Below are 18,754 nucleotides of genomic sequence, written 5' to 3'. Positions count from 1 at the left end.
TTACTGGGTACAGTTCAGAAAGAGAATTATTCTTTAAATAACTTTGGTCTCTAAATATCAAAGGAAGGCATAGGCTTTTCCCCACTGGAATATGACCAAAGACTGTGGCCTGTCATTCAATATCCACTATGAAGCCTGAAGTTTCCTAAGACCAAACTCAAAGAGAAGAACGATAAAAAGAAACAAAATGGAAAAAAAAATGCACCCATTGGGGCCATTCTGGGCCCATAACTTCCCAAGGAGAGGCTATGTGTACATGAATGACTAATGAATCTATTTACAAAGAAATAAAAATTCGATAAACCAACTTATTTCGGTTCTGTTTTACTTAATTTTGTTGTTGTTGTCAGCATTATAAGAATACCTTGTGTCATTGAATTTTTTTCCATTTGAGAAAATTTACTGATTGAATTGACTAGTCATTTATAATGCTGGGTTGATACAAAATGGGATGATTGAAACCTCTTCAGAGTAATTTCCCCTATAAGATGAAGTGATGATCACAGAAAAGCACACAGTAATTTCCACAACTATTTATTTGTTTATTGCTAACCCAGAATGCAGGCTGTATAAACACTGCATCGAAACAATTATCAAAGGTGAAGAATGAAGTTTGTCCCTTGTTCATTTGGTCTGCAGGGTATTGTAACAAACTGTTAAGTATTACAGTTAGTTTTTATCTCCTCACCACTTACCTAAAAGAAAACTGGAGAGCAAAAATAAAACAGGCACTTTGTATATTGTGCCATTGCATGAATCTGCTCCTTTAATAAAATAATGTACATTTTTCTGTAGGTTCCTCTGTAATGTTTATTTACAATTGAAAATTATTAACTGTGACAGATTTCTTTGTCATGCACCCTGGCTATTACTTCACCCAGAATATTATTTGAACTACTCCTCAGAGCACTCTCCTTTTGGGCAAAGCTGGACTAGCTCTCTAAGACATCTTCCTTTGCATGACCACCCTCCCCTTGCTTCCAGCACTAATATACAATTCATTGGGTTTGGCCATGGCCTTCTAAAAACTTTGCAACTGAATTGGATAAAACATGCCTGATGTTAAGCAAAGATGTGCCTGTAATACTTCTGAACATTAAAAATATTTCCCTGTATATTGATAATAAATACTCACTAGTTGATGCTCATGAGTGACTAACATATCTGAAGTTTTCTGTTCCTATTATTATACAACAAATATTCCTGAAATGTTTGAATGACACTTTTTAAAATTCTTTCACACAAATAACAAAGAACTAGAAATCACAGAAATAAAAAAAGCAACATATGTTTTTGTACCTGAGATTAGAGTATCACAATTCCTGAAGTTGAATTCCAAGTTTTTTGTTGATCTACTTTATGGAATTTCAGATCTCTGGAACTTGTTCATAATATATTAAAATAAAAAATAGGGTTGCCTGTTTGGTTCAGTTGGTAGAGCATGTGACTCTTGATCTCAGGATTTTAAGTTCAAGCCCCATATTGGGTGTAGAGATTATTTAAAAAATAAAATCCTTAAAAAAGAAAGAAAGGAAAAACAACAGTCATTAACTTGGTCATTATCCAAGATAAGTTGCTTTTTATTACTGTATGATAGAGATAAACCTCAACTTTGACTCAATTTGTTCCTAGGCCCCAATTATATGCATAGCCAATGTAAGGCAGCCCCTTATTTCCAATAGTTTCAGATTTGTAAATGGCAGTTACATTCTGGGAAAATTTATTTTATTCCATGAAACCAAAAATTGATCATTAAAGGAAAGTAAATGCAAATATATGATGTTTATACTTTCTTAAGTATGTAAAATCAAATTATCTTAAAAAACAAGATCCAATTATTCCTTCAGAGGAGGTTTTCTTTTTATTTCCTTTCTTTTCTTTTCTTTTTTTTTTAATTTTTCTTTCCCTAAGAGCTGGACTAGTAAAGGCTTCTTAAAATAAGATCAATAAAATCTGGACTTAAGAAACCATCTTCTTACCTGGTAAATCTCTCTGTGGCAAACAGAAGCATTTTTCATTTTCCAAGGACATTTGAACTACTTCCAAAATTTGTGTTATCTGTCTCAAAAATTTCCATTGACAATTTTATGACCACAAAAGTCTTTGAATGTTAAATTATGGGGGGGGGCCATTTCCAGAGTAATTCTTCTTCCTGAAATGTCCCCTGCTCTCTACTTCAATAAGAGCTTTATCACTGAGCTTCCAAGAACTACCAGCAAGCTCAGCTGAGCCATCATAACCCAGGATTAGCTAGGTAGTGTTGCCAGTGGAATTAGCAGAGCATGGGAATCCTCACCGAACCCAGTTCTTAGCCAGTTGTAATTTCAATTTTTGATCATTACCAAAGGGATCTAGTCAATATAACAAAAGTTATAAAATGTGTATGTCACAAGTTATAAACTGGAAGCTACCCACCTTTCAGAGTATCTTATTATCAAATATTTTATGTTTTTTAGTTACAAGTAGAATCTAGTTAGATTATGTGACACAGCTGTTTTAATAAATTCACCTTCCAAAATGCCTTAATCAATCAATCAACTAATTAATTAATTTTAAAACTTTTTTAAAAAATTATTTATTTATTTGAGAGAGAGACTGTGCACGAGCTGGGGGAGGGGCAAAGGGAGAGGAGAGAGAGAATCCCCAAGTGGACTCCCCACTGAGCCCAGAGTCCAATGCAGGGCTTGATCCTGTGACCCTGAGATCATGACCTGAGCCAAAATCAAGGGTCTGTTGCTTAACCAACTGAGCCACCCAGGCATCCCAAACCCCTAATTTAGAACTGAAGAGAGAAGATAAAGCACATCAAGCCAAACTCCTGCATGAGATAGGAGTCCCCAAAAGATGTTCACTGATTCTGTTAATGAATATGAGTGTATGTATTTCCTGAAACAGGAAATATATTGTATATACCATTACCAACTAAACAATTGTGCTATTCTAGTTTTTGGCCTTATGGGCTCACTCTACTAATTCAACATTAATCATAATCTTGGCTTTTATTTTGAGAACTAAATTTTTGTGATATTCAAACATGATATTAAGAAAATAGCTGTCTTTTCCTTTTTTACTATCAAATAAATGTTGAATTTTTTGAAATGAGTTTTCTAAATCTGCAAAGATGATCACATTTTTTTCTTCTTTGCCCTATTTTTATGGTTGAATTATATGAATAGATTTCCAAATATTGAACCATCTATCTGTCAGAATAGTCTAGATTATGCTGTAGTAACAAACATCCTTTTATCTCCATGATTTAAAACAGGGTTTCTCACTTGGCGCTATTGACTTTTTGGATTGGGTACTTCTTTGTTGTGGGGGGCTCTTCAGTGCCTTGTAGGATACTTAGCAGTATCACTGGCCTCTATCCACTAGATGCCAGTAACACACACCCCATATAAGTTGTGGCAAATGAAAATGTTTCCAGACATTGCCAAATGTTCTTTGGCGGTGTATGTGGGGGGTGGTCGACTCCAGCTGAGGGTTTGAAACAGTGAGGTCTTGTTTCATTCACAGCACATGTCCATCAAAAATTAGTTGGAGGCTATCCTTTAAAGCCTTCTTTCTGGAGTGCGGCTGATAAAGCTCCCACCAACTGGATCTTTACTGGACACAGAGTTGGAGAGAAAAAGAGAGGTTGTACAAATTGCACACTAGTTCTTAAAACTTTTGTGTGGAAATGATACATGACACTTCCACTCTGGTGAGCTTGGCCACAGGAAATCACGTGGTATTCAAAGGGAACTGGGAAATGTACCATGTGCCCAAAACACAGGGAGCCAGTTATATTTGCAGATCTGACATATTCATATTAGAATCTTATTTTAGAATCTGTCTTGAAGTGTAAATTCTAACTCAGGCCTGTTTTCTCAGAAAGAGTGTAAACAGCACACTTCATGTCTAAATTCCTCTCGTTTAGTCTGTTTTGTTGTTCACGCCTACAGACCTACAGGGTGATTGTATTGGATTGATGTATTTTTTTATTACTCTTTCACTGTATGTGAATTACTTCTTTTTTTTCCAGTTAACCATTTACACTTGTGCAATCCACAGGAGAATATCAGTGTTTCAATATTTGTGGGTTAGGTTATTTAAACAATGTGCGTGAGACAATAGCTAAATCATGGAAGGAGCCGAGATGCCCTTCAACAGATGACTGGATTAAGAAGTTGTGGTCTCTATATATAGAATGGAATATTACTCAGCCATCAGAAAGAACGATTACCCAACATTTGTATCAACATGGGCGGGACTGGAGGAGATTATGCTAAGCGAAATAAGTCAAGCAGAGAAAGACAACTATCATATGATTTCTCTCATCTATGGAACATAAGAACTAGGATGATCGGTAGGGGAAGAAAGGGATAAAGAAAGGGGGGGTAATCAGAAGGGGGAATGAAACATGAGAGGCTATGGACTATGAGAAACAAACTGGGGGCCTCAGAGGGGAGGGGGGTGGGGGAATGGGATAGACCGGTAATGGGTAGTAAGGAGGGCACGTATTGCATGGTGCACTGGTTGTTATACGCAACTAATGAATTATCGAACTTTACATCGGAAGCCGGGGATGTACTGTATGGTGACTAACATAATATAATAAAAAATCATTTAAAAAAAATGTGCGTGAGAAATATAAAAAACAAACCATCAAAAAACTTCAGAAGGAAATCTAAATCTGTACTGAATGGAATGACTTCACAGTCAAGTTGACAGGCTGAGGGTGTAGAGTATGGTCCTTCCAACCATCTGTAACCACAGCCCTCTCCCCACCCTTGTTTCTAGTCTGGGGCTCCTTGCTTCTTCTATTCTCCTTTGATGAAACTCTATGGTTGTGTCACTATAGTAAAGCTCACCTACTATTAAAAAGTGCAGCTGTAAATAATTATATAAGGTGTTGTTCATATAAAATAGTGCTAATAATATATCATGCATTGTATGGGGAAGAAGAACGTTTCCCTTCTCCCCTTCTAGATTCTTTAGCTGGTCTAATAATTAAATTGATATATTACAGATTCACAGGAGAAAAACAAATTTCATTTTGTATGTACAGGATCCCTAAAAACATGAAGCTCAAAGAAGTGACCAAAACAGGCAGCTTTTATACCTTTTAAACAAAGAAACAATAAATTTGTGAAAAATTGACAAGACAAAAAAGTTTGAGCTTAGGGTAGTAAATTAGTGAAGAAGTAACAAGGTTAGCTTATACTGCCTTCTGGGCCCTAAATTCCCTATCTCTGGTAATAAGGATGTCTTTTTTCCTCCTGGTACAGGGAGGGTACCTTTCACATGGGAGATTTATTTCCTGTTTTCAGGGGGACAAAAGAATGTCAGAGTGTCTCTCTTATACCAGCTGTTTCGTAAGTAACTTTAATTCAAAATAGTCAATATGCCAACATGGCATGTTTTAGCATGGCATATTCTCTCCCCTTCAGTTGTAATTGCATTTTCAAAATATTTGAAGTCTGAAAACTGGAAACGTGAGGCAGACAAATGTCATTTCTTATGCAATCATTATGTAAAAGCTTTATGTACCATTCTCACTGATTCTTTGTGTAATCCCAGGGATGTAATGCTATAACAATTTTATAAATAAGTAAGCCACCCAAAGTTATACAGCCAGGAAGAGATAAAGTCTGCATTCACACTTTGCCCAAACTTTTTCAACTTTCCCACATTTCCTCTCTAAAATTTCTCAAGGTATTATAAAGAATCAGGGTTTATTAATGACAAATTTTACCCTGGATACCTTAGGATTCCCACATTTCCTCTCTAAAATTTCTTAAGGTATTATAAAGAATCAGGGTTCATTAATGACAAATTTTACCCTGGATTCCTTAGGATTATAATTTTTTTTAATTGTACTAATTGACAAATAGTTATTCAATTTGTGAGTTGGTAATATTTGTTCACTATGGAATATTTAGAAAACACAGAATTATGGAATGTAGAAAAAAATTGAGCAGAAATATATCCACGAAGAGATAATCATTGTGAATATTTGGTGTATAATTGTATGCATATTAAAAATATTAAATAGGTATAATTTTTCTAACTCTAAAATATAATTTTAATAACTATGTGATTTTCTGTTTTAGGAATGTGCCATAGTAATTTAAAAGTCCTTATTCTTTTGCACATTAATATTGTTTCTAAAGGTTAGCTATTAAAATAATGCTGTAGTGATATCCTTGTATATAGCTTCATGCTCAACCGTGACTGTTTTCTTAAGATAAACTTCCAGAAGAAAAGATGCGTAATCTTAAGATTTTCACAGATAATCCCAAAATATCTTATAGATATTGTTAGCAATAGTGCCTGTTTCTCAGCAATTTCTCCAATATAAGGAAAATTAATTTATATCCTTTGAAATGTTTCCCATTTAAAAAACAGAAAATAGTATTTTATTTTAATTTGCATCTTTTTGATTTTAGTAATTTTAACTGGTTTGGGGGGGGCGTTTGGCTATTGTTATTTCCTTCTGTATGAGTTGCTTTACCTGCCCTTTGCCCATTTTCCTAGTGTAGAGGACTTCCCCCCAGAGTCTTCTACCATAAATTCTGTTCAGGCCTGTTATTTTCTCCTAACACACCATGTTTGCCTTCCAGTATAGCAGTTGATTAATATTTAGAAAATCACAGCTTTTTCGTGGATTAGCTCACCTAATCTAGTTTTATAGATCACTAGAATATAATGCTTGGAGTCCACATATTGGGTTTGAATCCAGGCTTAACTACTGAGCTAGCTGTGGGACTTCAGGCAAGTCAGTTTATTCCCTAAGGCTTAGTTTCTGTTTCTGTAAAACATGCATAATAATTTTTATCTTCTGATATTGGTGTATATGTTACCTGGCATAAGAAGTACTCAGAGTAAACTTAGTTATTGTTTGTATTGTGGTTGGTCTTAGTATTATTAAATATGATGGCACTGAGCTCCAGGAAGGCAAAGTGATCTGTTAACTAATCTTCATCAAGGATCTTCTTTCACTTTTGTGCATTCTTTTTGCTTTGTTACTCTGCTTTTTATAGATAGTGCCTAACCTCAAGGATGGGATTCTAATAAGATAAATAAATAATGGAGCAGGTATTTTTAAAGGAGTGAGACATCATATCATGTCTCAGATAATACCAAGTAAGGCAGCCATTCTTGTGCTTGTGTGGATGGTGGATTCATATATATAGCTCTAACATCTTACTACGTAGTAGAGCTTCTGATTTTTAAGACAGAAGCACATGTAGAAATACCTGTTTGACAAATTTGGGGACCCAAAACAAACATAAACAAAACATAAACAAACAAAACCCAGGATGCCAAGAATTAAGATTACCAGCAATGAGAAAATACACTTGATATGTTTTACTGAATATGTGATATTATCCTAAATTATCCATCTATCTTTGATCACTTGGCAGCTCTATCTATCTATCTATTTATCTATCTATCTATCTATCAAGAGATACATATGTAGGTATATCTTCTTAGGTATTGTTCTACGTTGGTAATTGGTAAATAGTTTGGGCTTCTATTTTTGCCTCTCATATGGGACATACTTACAACAAAAATTTTTCATTTAAAAAGAAAGGATCCTGTATATGACCAGCATACCCATTTTTTGATGTTTGTAAAGGACCACAGGTAGATTTTATGTGCTAAAGAAAAAAGGCTAGAAAGAGCCCTAGTAGAATATGCAAAATGTTTGAAGGGTAATGCAGTCATGATGGCAGTCAATATCATTCATCTTCCATGGATTTTAAATCTTTGCTGAGAGAGCATGTGCCAGTAAGAGGAAATTATTGGCTATTTAGATAATTGAAGTCAAATTTAATGGATTCTGCTATTAACCAAAATTGAAAGATTTCTTAAGTTGTTTCCCTAAGATGAACAAAGAATAAATCAAATATATGTTTGTGAGACTTAGGTAGCTTAAATTAATGTTCCTTATAACCATTTTATCCTAGTGTTTTATTCCACCTAAGTCTTAAAGAGAAATGTAGACAACTAAGGGATTTTTATCCTTCAGAAGCTTACAATATAGTGAAAGTATTTTTTAAGCAAAAGCAGGCTAATTAATAAAATATATAAAAACAAACTGTTATCAGTGTTAGGAAGAAAACCAACAAAGGGCCAAGATGGAGGATCTACAGGGAACCTACCCTATAGATAGGATGCCAGGAGGAACTGACGGAAGGCCACTGAGACTTCACATAGGGCTACAGAGGCAGACAAACCACCCCTTACACAGCCATCTGGAAGGAAGGAGATGGATTTTATGTCAACCGCAGTGGGAAAGTCTAGAAGGGCTTTAATCAGGGGAGTGAAGTCATATAAAGATACTTCAAGGAATACAGTAACTATAATCAACCAGTAAGAGGAAACAAGACGTAAATGAGGTTATTAGTGGGAAACCTTCCCCACAGGAAAAGGGAATCCCTGAATAGGAAAGTATGAAGTGTAGTGCTTTCCTAGCTTCTTTCTGAACTATGAAAGTCAGAATTGTATTATACATCTATGAGTCATATACATTAGACTGAATTATACCCAGAATTTTTTTGAGAGTACAGATAGATGTTTATAATGCAAATAAAGAAATGAAGAGATGAGGAGAACACAGAGAAAGGGCAGTCAAGGGCAAAATAAAGGGAATTTGTGAAATTCTATGCAGCTGTAGAGCTACCCGCCAAAAAAGCAAATAAAATGGAAATTATGGATGGAGTAACTGAAAACTACAGGAAAGATGAAAGTGCACTTTGATTGGGCTCGTAGCAGAAGTTGAAAAGTTAGGAATCTGGAATAGGTAATGTTACAGGAATACACTGGAGATAAACATCCATAGAGGAACAATTCTTCTTTGGTAGAAGGAAGGAAGGAAGGAAGGAAGGAAGGAAGGAAGGAAGGAAGGAAGGAAGGAAGGGAGGAAGGGAGGAAGGGAGGAAGGGAGGATGGAAGAAAGCAAGAGAGAGGGAGAGAGAAAGAGAATGCCATATGTACATTTCCGTAACTACTTTTTGTCTAAATTGGGGGAGGGAAGGAAATACGCAGGTTTTTCTTTCAGTAAAGTATCATGACTTGATTCCATGTAGTATAAGTACACCTGACTTCATAGATTTCATGATGTTCTTACTCTAAGGTGACGAGTACAGTGCATAAGCTTATTTCTGGTCCCTCAGGGTGCATCAGTACCTTGGCATCACATGCAGGAGGATACAACTTCTGTGTTATTAGATTAAGAAAAAAACAAAGAAGAGACAGAGAGTGAAGAAACTTGGTTATAACTATTTTTAAAGGAAATGGAAAACAAAATTGATTGAGACTTGGGATTTGTTTTCAGTTTATTTTTTGTGTTTAAACTTTTATTATAGAAAATTTCAAAAATATGGAAAGTCAACAGAATAATATAATGAATGCTGTATAACCATCACCCTGTTCTGTGAATTGTCAACGTTCTGCTATTCTTTTTTTTTTTTTTTAAGATTTTATTTATTTACTTGACAGAGATAGAGACAGCCAGTGAGAGAGGGAACACAAGCAGGGAGAGTGGGAGAGGAAGAAGCAGGCTCACAGCACAGGAGCCTGATGTGGGGCTCGAACCCATAATGCCGGGATCACGCCCTGAGCGGAAGGCAGACGCTTAACCGCGGTGCCACCCAGGCGCCCCTGTTATTCTTTTATCATCTATACCTCCATCCATTTACCACACCATCTTGATCACTATTGCTTTTTGTAATTTGAGAGTTTAAAATGTGTTTTTTATGTTAGTACAGTGTTAATTCTTAATTACGGTATGTTATTATATAGGGGATATTATCCAACATTAGTTTATTTATGGCAAATATGAATTTGATGGATTTGGTAGCAATTGAGATAAAGCAGAACAATCCTTTTTGGTCTTGCTTGTGTTTTGTCCTGATTAAACTTGAAAATTAAATGGTTTGGATCTTTAGGAAGAGTCCTGGACTGGGAAGGTTTGGGGATCAGGCTTCTAGACTTGTGCTCTTCTACTAACTGGCCTTGTGATCTTAACTGTTCTGTGACTTAGTTTTCTCCTATTAACTTGAGCTGGCTGAATGTGATACTCCCCAAAGTAGGCTCATATTTCCAAGTGGCTTATACTTCTCTTTACCAAACAATGACCCGTATACTCCTCATCATCTGCTCAGCATCCAATCTGCCCTTCAAGGAATGGTTCAAGGTTTTCGTACTGTTGTTGGATCCAATTCAATTCAATTCAATTCAATTCAACCAATACTTACTGATGGATTATATGTCAGGCACTGTTCTCAGCACTGAAGATAAAAAGTGACCAAAACTGACTCGTATCCCTAACTTATTATGCTTTCATTCGAGTGAGGTGCCACCTAATGGAAGGTGAGATGAGATAAAAGTGAGGTGGGACACTCAGGAAGGGCCTCAGCTTAGAAGATAAGTTTGGAATCAAGATGGGAAGGAATGAGGGAGCTGAGTGTTTGGATATGTAGAAGAGCCTTCCAGGCAGAGGGAATGTGATAACAAAGATCTCATGGTGGTGTCTGCCTGCTGGTCAAGGAGGGTAATGAGGAGGCCAGTGTGGCCAGAACCCAGTGAACAATGAATGAAGCATCAGGTATTGGGAGTGGCCAAAATATTGTGAATGGCTTCATAAATCATATTATGACATTGGTTTTACTCTCCGTGAGATGGGAAGCCTTTGGGGTTAAAAAGAAGTGATAGGATTTGATTTATGTTTTAACAAGCTATCGGTATGGCTGAGAGGAGAGCAGAAATGAGACCAGTTAGGCTACAGCTATCATCCAGATTAAACGTGAGAGTAACTTGTTGCAAGTGGGAGTAGTGCAAAAGGGTTAGATTCTGGATCTATTTTGCAGGTACAGTTGACAGATTTGCTCTGGGGAGTGAAAGACAGAGAGAAGACAAAGGTGATACCAAGTATTTTGTTTGTTTGTTTGTTTTGTTTTGAGTATCTGGACGCATAGAGCTGCTATTAATGAAGAGGTAAGAGTCTGTTGGGGGATTGGGGTGTGATAGTACTTAACTACCGCCTCTAATACACCCACGTGATCCACAAATGTCCAGTAGCCCCTCTCTGTCACTCTCCACCTGCTTCCCTAGCACTCTGCTTCACCATTTCTCTGTCTCTCTCTGTCCCACATTCTCAATGTGTACTTGTCTAGAATATGAAATATCAACCAGGGAAGTGTCCAGAACAATTCACAGAGACTGAAAAAGAAACTGTTCATCTTTATCCTTTAGTGTTATACCATATTGTGTGACCCTTCAGGTTTTCTGGAAAACTGCATAAAGCTTTAAAATTGGAATGGATCATAAAGAATATCTTGTCCACCTTTTCACTTTATAGATATGGTCACTTAGCTCAAATAAGTTAGATGACTCACCTATGGGACAGGAAAGAGGAGAAATAAATAGACAGCTTTCTTAAAAGCAAGAAGTAAAGATATGGCCATGAGAAGAGCAATTATGTGAGTAAATGACATAGTTTTAAATCCCAAAAAAGAAAACAAATAACAGAGTACAAAAATGTTATATATATGCCCAGAGAGGAAAAGTGAGTGGTATCAAAGGCAGTAGTTTTGACATGGATGTCAAAATAGACAATTCATTGTGCAAAGCTTTTGTTAAAGTCTTTTTGAGTCAATAGTTTTTTGAAAAAATACAAGTCTTCAATTTCTTTTCATTAATGCCTCTTAGGACTTTTCCAGATTTGTAGAAATTAAGACAGAACACTTACACAACGTTATACTGTTGACCTATACAACCAACAAAAGTGATTTCTAAAACAAATGTATTTAATGTCTATTTTGTTTAAAATTCAGACTTGCCTAAACCTAATTTACTTTTAAAGAATCTAACTTGAAGCAGAACAAAATTAAAAGCATTCTTCTTACGTGGATTTTTATCTCTTTTTAAAATATTTTAATTGGTGTCATTTATTTTTCGTTTTCCTAAGTTAAATGATAGCTTCAAAACCATGTTGTAACAAACTCTCTGGTGATTACTATTATTTACCTAGTTAGTTTGAATTTTTGTGTGTATTTTATGTTCATGAACATATCGATATAAATGTGAGTCAAGGGTAATAGAAATACTTTTCCTCCATAATTTTACATATATGCATGAAGAAAAGGCCCGTTTATCTTAACTCAGGCACAAGCATGCCTAGATAGAACCTTTAGAATGATGCAGAAAGTAGTTAGCGGTTGCATTATTTAATGGAAAGGAAAAATACAGGGGAAAAAAAAAAGAAACAAACCTGGTTTACACTTAATGATTACCTTTCTTTTCTTTTCTTTTCTTTTCTTTTCTTTTCTTTTCTTTTCTTTTCTGTTTCTTTCTTTTTTAAAATTCCATGATTCATTACTTGCCTGTAACACCTAGTGCACCATGCAATACGTGCCTTTATTACTACCCATCACCAGGCTATCCCATTCCCCCACCCCCCTCCCCAATGATTACCTTTCTGAGTTCAGTTTTCTTATCTGAAAAACTGGAATTACCATACTTACTGTAGCTACCTGATTAGCGGTTATAATGACAAAATGAGATAATGCCTTTGAAAGCTCTCTGATACACTGTGACAATGTTATTAATATGCCCATTCAGAAAACATATCAACTTATCTTTTTCCTGATGGGAAAAGACTAAATTCCTAGACTCAATCAACGAAGAAAAGCAGTATCTCCAACTTCTTTAAATAAAATCTGTGTCTGTTTGCTTGACATTTTAAAGAAGTAAGCCACATCCTGTGTGCTAGAATAGAAATATAGTGAGTTTTTCTTCAATTCTTAAAATTAAATGTGATTTCACTACAGTAGTTATTTTGCTATTTATTAATGCACACAGGTGTTCATTGGTACAGAGATGCTCTCTAAAAAATCCGTTCCTGGGACTCAGCACTGGTAGGTGTGAATGCCTGAGGAAAGAGAGTTCCTTAATCCGAGAGCCAGCAATTGACACCTTGTGGATTCACCCATTGGAATTCAATTAAATTTTATTGAATTCCAATGGAGAAAATCTATAGGGGGCAAAGCTCCAGAGCTACTATACAGTGGAACTTCCTTCCAAAACTGGAAACCAATTTTGAAACTTACTCTTTCCAAAATAGCACTGTAAATGAATAGGCTATCAAGGGACAGCTATAATTATGTTTTTTCACATCATGTGAAAACACATACACTTTTAGAGTGACACATTTAACCATCTCCAAATCAAATCAACAACCTCCCAAAATAAAGCCGACATGGCTGTATGTCATGAATCATTTTGGAAAACATTCTTTTTCTTGATGCTGGCCATTTCAAGACACCTTTTAGATTTTATTTTAGCATCAAAATTTTGTTTTGTTATTAAAAGCTACACCAATCTTTATTCAAGTATGGGTCTAAGTCTTTCCATCCTTGAAATTGATCACCTGGATGATTGTGTCTTAAAGAACAGTAGTAAGACGGGATGCCTGAGTGGCACAGTCGTTAAGCATCTGCCTTCAGCCCAGGGCATGATCCCAGCGTTCTGGGATCAAGCCCCACATCAGGCTTCTCCACTAGGAGCCTGCTTCTTCCTCTCCCACTCCCCCTGCCTGTGTTCTCTCTCTCGCTGGCTGTCTCTCTGTCAAATAAATAAATAAAATCTTAAAAAAAAAAGTACAGTAGTAAGATGACCAATTAACTCGTACATATTAGTGAGTACCTATTATTTTTCAGGTTAGATGCCGTGGGGAATAAGAGCATAAGAGACGTAATTCTTACCTTTAGGGTGTTTGCAGACCACATGGAAGATGAGAATAAAAATTTTAAAAATGGAATACTCTAAGAGTCATACAAGAGTATGGTCAAAATTCAAGAACAGACATGAGATTAAAACAAACAAACAAACAAACAAAAAACCTCTCATTTACTGACTCAGAATCTCCAAGGATGGGGCTTAAGAATTTTTATTTTTATTTTTAATTTTTTTAAAGATTTTATTTATTTATTTGACAGAGATAGAGACAGCCAGCGAGAGAGGGAACACAAGCAGGGGGAGTGGGAGAGGAAGAAGCAGGCTCATAGCAGAGGAGCCTGATGTGGGGCTCGATCCCAGAATGCCGGGATCACGCCCTGAGCCGAAGGCAGACGCTTAACCGCTGTGCCACCCAGGCACCCCAAGAATTTGTATTTTTAAAGCAGCCAAGAAGATTGGGAGAGATAAACAGGTTTGGAGGCCACTGGTATTCCACTTTGTCTCTTTCCAGTCTCTCCTCCAGCGATCTGCTTAGTGCTCTCCAGGTTTACAGAAAGACCTCCTAGGTGCCACATCCATAAGCCTCTCCCCAGGTCTTATCTGTTTGACCCACAGGCAGTCTGCGACACAGATGATGGCTGTCTCCTCATTTTCTTTTTCTTTTTCTTTCTTTCTTTCTTTCTTTCTTTCTTTCTTTCTTTCTTTCTTTTTCTTTCTTTCTTTCTTTCTTTTTTTTGATAGTCTTTCTCAGTGTCATTTAATGGCTCTGAATCCTTTCCTTCCACCTCAAATACTGATGTTTCCTTTTCCCTTTTCTTACGCCTAGTCTCTTGCTGGGTGTCATCCCCCCATTCTTTCACTTCAGTGAGAGCACTCAGTTATGCCCTGGATGACTCCTAATACTACATTCCCAGGTCAGACTTCTTAAAATCTCCAGTTGGATTTCTGGCAGTTTCTCCAGACTCAAAATTGTTCAAAAGCAAACTCATGTTATCTATAGCCTTTTATCAAAGGACTAACCCATCCCTCATTGACTGTAGGATGTAAGATGTAAGGTGAAATGAGGTAGGGACAAAGGAGAATGGGAAATGAGATGCACTAGACTCAAGCTAGGAGTTAGTCACCTTCAAATTGTCCTTGTACATGATTGTACATCCCTTTGTTTACTAAGACCTGTTTGTTCTACCTAAGGGATTTATGATGAGTCCTTCCTTTCTCCTCCCACTCCCCTGTCCTGTTTGATTGTTGAGGACTCTCCTGAGTTGGAGGAGCCTCAGATTGACTCAAGTTTGTGCTATCTTTAATTTCACTCGATATGAATTCTATTTCTTAAATTAACAATCCAAAACTTCAAGACCTTCCCACATTTCGAAAAATCTGATTCATGCTTTTATTTTAATTTCATTTTTATCATGTTCATTATTTATGAAGTTGTCTAAAACTTAGGGCAGTGTGCAGTTTTAAAGAATCATTTAGACAGAAAATCCAAGGAGTTACTCTAACTTAGGTCTTTAATATAAGAAAAATAGCAATTGAAGAGAGATATTTACATTGCGTCCATGAAGATTTCAAAGCAAAAATTCTTCAGTGTCTAAGATCTGGTTCTGGGGTGTTTTTGTTTGTTCGTTTTTTGTTTTTTGTTGTTTTTTGTTGTTGTTGTTTTTCCCTCAAGCCATCTGGTTTGGTGCCTGCTAAGCTAACAGGATATTCTTCCTGATGTTAACATCCTTTGCTTTAGCTTAGTCCTAAGCATTATTTCTTCTATTGTAAAACATTTTTTTCTTATTTTAACTTTTTAGTACATCTTTTTTTTTATTATGTAGGCTAACCTTAGATATTAGATAACTGTAGATATTTGTGCTGTAGATAATAATAGAAATTTTAAGATTTCCCCCCTTATAATTTTTAAAAAGTGAGTTGTTCCTCAGTTCAGATCTCATTTTCCTATGAAGAGCAGTGATGCTTTCAGTGTCCTTTCTCATTTCCTTTTATTTAGTGGGTGGGGAGAAATTTCTGCACATTTATATAGGCAATAATTCAGACATTTGTGCAAATTTTCTCACATAGAATACTCTTCACATTTAACCCTCTGCTATAGTCTTACTTCTGGATCTCACAATCAGAAGAAATGAATAAGATGAAGTAAATTGTCTCAGCAATCAGAAGTCATTCCTCAAGCAATCTATCCGAATATCATTTGTGAGGCGTCTACACAAATGACAACTTCTCTGCTTGCTCACAGAGCCATGTAAATTATGCATGCAATTTCCCTACAACTTGTCAGTCACCTTGCTTTTATTCAGAGGAACTCAAGCAGTTATGGCACTTTAAGGTGAGGCATAAGGAATGCAGGGCTAGAGGATAGTTTTGTCTATCTTTTCTGCAAAATGGCCCTTTGCTGAGACAGTACTGACAAATACTGCAGTTGTCACCTGCTGGTTTACCGGGGGAACCCTGCCTTGGAGCTTCCTCGAAAACCTCACACATCTCATAAGAAATCTTAAGAAGTATACATTTGAAAATAATATAAGAACCACCCAGTATTCCACAAGGAAATAAGAAGGTCAATATTGCGAGCTTGGGTTTTGGGTTTCTTTTATTTGCTGGGATTATTGACAGTTGTATTTTGAAATTTAAAGAGGTAGATGAGCATTCTGCATATGTGACCAAAACAGGAAACTTATTAGGGCTTAATTAAAACACATGGCACTCAGAGTTACTTGAAAAGCATTTGGACCTGTGTTTTGGGTTTTCAATATTTTTCAAGAAAATTAAGGTGGACTATAAATTTAGGTTCACATACACACACACACACACACACACACACACACACACAGTGATATGCAAGAGATGGCTAGCATTGCCTTAAAAGAGCTATTTATGTACATCTCTCCCCATCTCCAGTTCAGTGACTTTAAGTTGATAGCTTGAAATTGGCTATGGTGGCATATTTACTCTGCAGAAATTGACAAATGCTACCAATCATTTTGTTTGTTTGTTTCTTGTTCTTTTTCCCTAGTGCCAGTTGTTAAACATTGAGCAGCACATCACTGCTGTAACAGGGCATGTTTTCCTCAAATTTCCATGACGGTTGCAGGACTTTCCACATTTGTCTAAAATATCACTGTAGAGTCATTCAATGAAGATTTAATTTCTATATAGCTTTATTCCCAACTTCTGTCCCAGAGGGTGGCAGCATGGTGCAATGAAAACTACCTGGGGCTTTGTATTAGAAGGTATTGCTAATCCCTGCTCTGTCCCTTTGCTTCTTTGACTTTGGAAAAGCTCACTGAGCCAAAAATTCTTCTTCTTAAAGTAGGGGTAGTAATATTACCATGGAAATTAAATGAGATGATACAGGTGGAGTACGTAGCAGAGTCAGATTGAGTCAATGGGAGCCCACCCTCCCCAGTATTGTGGACTAATGGGGTTTGATAGTGAAGGGTCCTCAAGAAATGTTTTACTTCTTAGTCTCATGAAACCAAAATCTATGAGCTGGGTGAGATCTCGGGAAAAGTTCAGTATCTTTACTGCACAGAGAAAGCCATTGATAGTAAATGAGTAATCCAAGGCCAGGGTCTTTTGAATTCTAATAAAGTTCAGTTGCACTTTCTCTCTTCTCCTATGGTACCACCCCTAGGCCTCTGGATAGATGATTTAACTATTTCTTCTCCCTTTTCTCTCTTTGTCTACCCTCTCTTCATTCTTTACCTTATTCTTCTCCCACTTTCTTAATCTAATTTAATTTGATTTTGATTTTATTAAGTTGCTCTGGTGCCTTGAGAAAGGTAGATTACTTGACTAAAATTTAGACCTCTGCAATAGTCTATCTTACTTAAACAGTGAAACCTCTGATGATAAAAGATATTAATATCAATGTCAGGTGAATTGAAGACGTGTGAGCAGATCAGGTGACTCATAGAAGATGACCTATAGGAAAAAGGAGCTATTTAATAGGTTACTTAGGAAGAACTAAAAGGAAAATCCTATTTCCTGGGAGCTTGTTATGTGCTATATTCTGTGCTAGCAATTTCATGATTGTACTTACTTTTAGATATTGTATTCTCTTTTTTACTGATGAGCAAATTGAGGCATACTGGCCTTAAGCTATCTTGCCCAAAGTCATACAGTCAATTTTAGTGGAGCTATGATTCAAAACCAAGGTGACCATCTACTGCCCCTTTTTCCAATGCTAGGTTAGTCAGGTCAGAGTATATTGCCCCCCCCCCATTCATTTTCCTTCATGATTTGAAATCGGGCTTTGAAAGAAATATGCTTTGTTGAGTTTAGTCCATTTAAATAGACATATTTCAGGCAATGGTTTAAAATTCCTAGAAACCGTATTTAGTTTCTACTTCCAAGGAATGTTTACATTTTAAGAGATTGTACAAGCCATCCAAATCACTAAGACAATAAGTGTTACTTCCGGTAACACACACAAATTTACACAGTGCATTCTACTGAATTTTGGTTTTGTTATGAGATGAGAATCAAAATCAGGAAGGGTTTGGAAGGTGATAGAGAAAGTGCCATTTAAAAGGAGTAATTTAAAGGGCAGAGGAAGGAGGGGTGGAAAGTATAGACAACATATTGTACCCCCTTCACAATCCTGTCTAGCCTCAGCTGAGGCAAAGTTTGCTTTGTAGAGCAAGAGACCCCATTTATGCCCCCTCTATGTCCGTCTGATGGGGTCTGCAAGGTCAAGTAGATGAAAGGCTATAGAAAAGCATGAGCCTCTGGAGAAGATAAAAGATCACAATTCATCCGAGTTTTCAGAAGTCAGAAGTGGGATGATTCATTATGAGATCAGAAATGCAGATCCATGAAGGACGGCTGTCAACAATGGAATTTATTTATGCCCACTCAGTACAGAAAGCTCTTCTGCTTGTGCTTTGGTCTCTTCAGTCGTATGAAGCATATTCTTGTGAGGATTCATAGTATCTCATGAATTGCTTTCAGAAGACTTAGAAATCATCCAGGGAGGACCTTCCCTGTGCAAGGTCTGAGCCTGAGACTTGTTTACAGA

The 18,754-nt window shown here is 36.5% G+C and overlaps 1 protein-coding gene across 1 annotated transcript in view; it reads left to right on the top strand.

Annotated features, from left to right (window-relative positions):
- Window positions 1-18,754, top strand: part of MAGI2 (membrane associated guanylate kinase, WW and PDZ domain containing 2) — a 1,281,842-nt gene that overhangs the window by 539,509 nt on the left and 723,579 nt on the right. The window contains exon 4 of the mRNA XM_034641709.1: window positions 18,287-18,320. Within this exon, the coding sequence (XP_034497600.1) occupies window positions 18,287-18,320 (34 nt within the window). The remainder of the gene's footprint in view (window positions 1-18,286; window positions 18,321-18,754) is intronic.

Source organism: Ailuropoda melanoleuca, chromosome 1 (assembly GCF_002007445.2).
Source record: "Ailuropoda melanoleuca isolate Jingjing chromosome 1, ASM200744v2, whole genome shotgun sequence".
Classification (NCBI taxonomy): Eukaryota; Metazoa; Chordata; class Mammalia; order Carnivora; family Ursidae; genus Ailuropoda; species Ailuropoda melanoleuca.
This window is presented reverse-complemented; position numbering and strand designations above follow the sequence as displayed.